This window comes from Aquarana catesbeiana, linkage group LG01 (genome assembly GCF_042186555.1).
Source record: "Aquarana catesbeiana isolate 2022-GZ linkage group LG01, ASM4218655v1, whole genome shotgun sequence".
Classification (NCBI taxonomy): Eukaryota; Metazoa; Chordata; class Amphibia; order Anura; family Ranidae; genus Aquarana; species Aquarana catesbeiana.
Window position 1 is genome coordinate 602566772 of NC_133324.1, and position 3416 is coordinate 602570187.

The 3416-nt window shown below is 42.0% G+C and overlaps 1 protein-coding gene across 1 annotated transcript in view; it reads right to left on the reverse strand.

Moving 5' to 3' along the window:
• Positions 1–2906, reverse strand: part of LONP1 (lon peptidase 1, mitochondrial) — a 42202-nt gene extending 39296 nt beyond the window's left edge. Inside the window, exon 1 of the mRNA XM_073598900.1 lies at positions 2353–2906. Coding sequence (XP_073455001.1) covers positions 2353–2829 — 477 coding nt within the window. The 5' untranslated portion in view covers positions 2830–2906. The remainder of the gene's footprint in view (positions 1–2352) is intronic.
• Positions 2907–3416: the final 510 nt, after the last annotated feature.

Here is a 3416-nt window from a genome sequence, read left to right on the forward strand (position 1 = left end):
AGCTAGGAACCACGATCTGTCATCCCCTATAGTCAGTCCCCTCCCCCCACAGTTAGAACACAGTCAGGGAACACGGTTAACCCCTTGATCGCCCCCTAGTGTTAACCCCTTCCGTGTCAGTGACATTTACACAGTAATCAGTGCATTTTTATAGCACTGATCGCTGTATAATTGTTAATGGTTTCAAAAATGTGTCAAGTGTCCGATGTGTCTGCTATAATGTCGCAGTCCCGATAAAAATCGCAGATCGCCGCCTAGTAAAAAATAAATAAAAATGCCATAAATCTATGCCCTATTTTGTAGACGCTATAACTTTTGCGCAAACCAATATAAGCTTATTGCAATTTTTATTACTAGAAGAGTACATATCGTCCTAAAATGAGGAAAAATTTTGCTTTTTTTAAAAAAAATTGGGGATATTATAGCAAAAAGTACAAAATAGTGTTTTTTTTTTCAAAACTTGTTTATAGCGCAAAAAAAAAAAAAAAAAAAAAAAAAACACAGAGATGATCAAATACCAAAAGAAAGCTCTATTAGTGAGAAAAAAAAAAAAAGGACGTCAATTTTGTTTGGTAACAGCATCGCACGGTCATTGAGCAGCCAATGGGGCTGAAGTGGTTAAAGAGGAAGTAAACTTCCATCTTTAAGTTTTACCTATAGGTGAACCTATAATAAGGCTTACCTATAGGTAAATGTCTCCTAAACATGCACTGTTTAAGAGATATTTACTTTACATGCAGAAAGTGAAATTACTGGTGCATGCACTCTGAAGGAACGGCCGCCCGTGACCGGCGGCCCCCGCGCGCATGTGCAGAGTGATGTCAACCCTAAAGGAAGACTGCTTGAAGAGGGACGCAGTCTCCAGCGATGACATTGCATCGCTGGAAGGCTTCGTTTTGAGGTAAGTTTCACATAGTGTGCTAGTATGTGATGCATATTAGCACATTATGCCATTGCCTTGCAGGTAAGAAAACAAAAAAAACGCTTTAAGATAAAAAGCCTTTTGTGTGCAGCAGCTCCCCCTCATATTTACCTGAGCACCCTCTAGATCCAGCAATGTTGTAGGAATGTCTCTGCTGCCCGGGACTCCCCTTCTCATTGGCTGAGACAGCAGCGTGGCACCATTGGCTCCTGCTACTGTCAAAGTCAGTCAGCCAATGAGAAAAAGGGGGCGGCCTGGGCCACGGCTCTGTGGCCCCATAGCAAGCTGCTTTCTCTGGGGGCACTCAACAGGAGGGAGGGGCCAGGAGCACTGAAGAAAGACCCCAGAAGAGGAGGAACCAGGCTGCTCTGTGCAAAACCATTTCATATAGCAGGTAAGTATAACAGGTTTGTTATTTTTACCTAAAAAAAAAAAAAAAAAACAAAAAAAAAAAAAGTTAACTATGTTTGATCAAATGTATGGCCTTGGAGTCACTTCCAGTCCAGGCTGGAAGAAAATAAAAATATTATTTTTTTTTTTAAAGCGAAAGATAACTTTTTTTAAAAAATATCTTTTGCTTTTAAAAAAGGTAAAGATGAGATTAGCTTTTCTGTTTTTTTTTTTTTTTTTTTTTTTTTACCCCAGATCTCTCAATAAAGAAGGACCTGTCATCCTTATTTCCTATTTCTTATTACAAGAGATGTTTACATTCCTTGTAATAGGAATAAAAGTGATAACAAAATTAATAATTAAAAAGGGACAGTGTAAAAATAAAAATAAAAGTGCCCCCATCCCTCTGTGCTCGCGTGCAGAAGCACACCCATATGTAAACTGTATTCAAACTACACATGTGAGTTATTGCCGTGAACATTAGTGCGAGAGCAATAATTCTAGCACTGGACCTCCTCTAAACAGGTAACCTGTAAAGGTGTTTAAAGCGTCGCCATTCCAAAAGCGTCCGCAATTTTAAAGTGTGACATTTAAGGTATCTATGTACTCGGCGTAACATCCATCTTTCATAGTATAGAAAAAAAATGGGGGTAAATATTGTGTTTTTTTTTTTATTTTAAGTCATTAAAGTGTATTTTTTTTGCATTTGCAAAATCGCTGCACAAATACCGTGTGACATAAAAAATTGCAACAATCGCCATTTTATTCACCGGGTCTCTGCTAAAAAAAAAAAAAAAAAAAATTATATATATATATATATATATATATATATATATATATATATATCTAGATATATATAGATATAAATATCTATATATATCTATATAAATTTGGGCTTATAAGTAACTTTCTAGCAAAAAAATACAAATTGAAACTTGTAAACAAAAAGTGCCAGAAAAAAGCCAGGTCTTCAAGTGGATAAGAATACTATAGTTCCTATTCCTCCACACAGCTTGTCCAGTGTGTATATCAGCCCTTACCTCGATGATCTTGACGAACCTGGGGAAGACGGGGTTCCTGGACACTGCGATGACAGGCACATTGGGGAACACCTCGGGAACAATGAGAGGGGTGAGAGCAGTCACTATGGGTGCGCTATAAGCTGCTTCTTCTGCCCCTCCACCATCCTCCCCACTGCTGCTCTCATCTCCTCCTTCCCCGGACTGTGCCCCGTCCTCTCCAGAGTAAGCACCGCTGCCCCTACTCCCGAAGTCATGTACAGATCGCCAGTGCACGGTATGCAGCTGAGGGACATGGGAAGAAAAGGCAGCGCTGAGACAGCGGGTCAGCTGAGTCCTGGCTGATGCAACCTGAGTGTAATAGGAAGAGCTGACAGTGGAGTAAAGCCTGCCTCGTATGTGCGGGCTCCACGCAGTCTCCGGTACCGCTCCCATTAATCCGATCCTGCATTGTCCCAGCCACCGGCTGCAGCTCCATAGCCGCTGATAACCTGTCATGCTGCCAGCTTCTCTCCGACCCGGTCAAGCACGCTGCTTCCGGCGCACAGCGGTGATGTCAGAGCCATCCCACCAATGTCCAGTCAGCCACAGACACTATGCTGATGAATCCTCAGCGGCCATATTTGGTGGGGGCATATTATGCAATAGTTCTAGCTGTATGTGACCTTGAGCATTTTTTATTTATTGTAACAAACGTTTTCGGATCCTTTCGCTGTACTACATATGCATATGCAGTAACAAGCATTTATGTACGTTTTATGCATTTCTATACATTAGACCCTTTTCACACTGGGGCGGTGCAAACGTTAGCGGTAAAGCGTCGCTAGTTTTAGTGAGGCTTTACCGCTGTTATAGCAGGGCACTTTAAACCCCCCGCTAGCGGGCCGAAGAAAGTGTTAAAAGCGCCTGTGTTGTGGCACTGCCGGAGCTTTCAGCAGCGCTGCCCATTCATTTCAATAGGGAGGGCATTTTGGGAGCACCCCAAAGATGCTGCTTGCAGGACTTTTTTTTCCCATCCTGCAAGTGCACCGCCCCAGTGTGAAAGAACTCAGGCTTTCACGCTGGGGTGACTTGAGAGGCGCTTT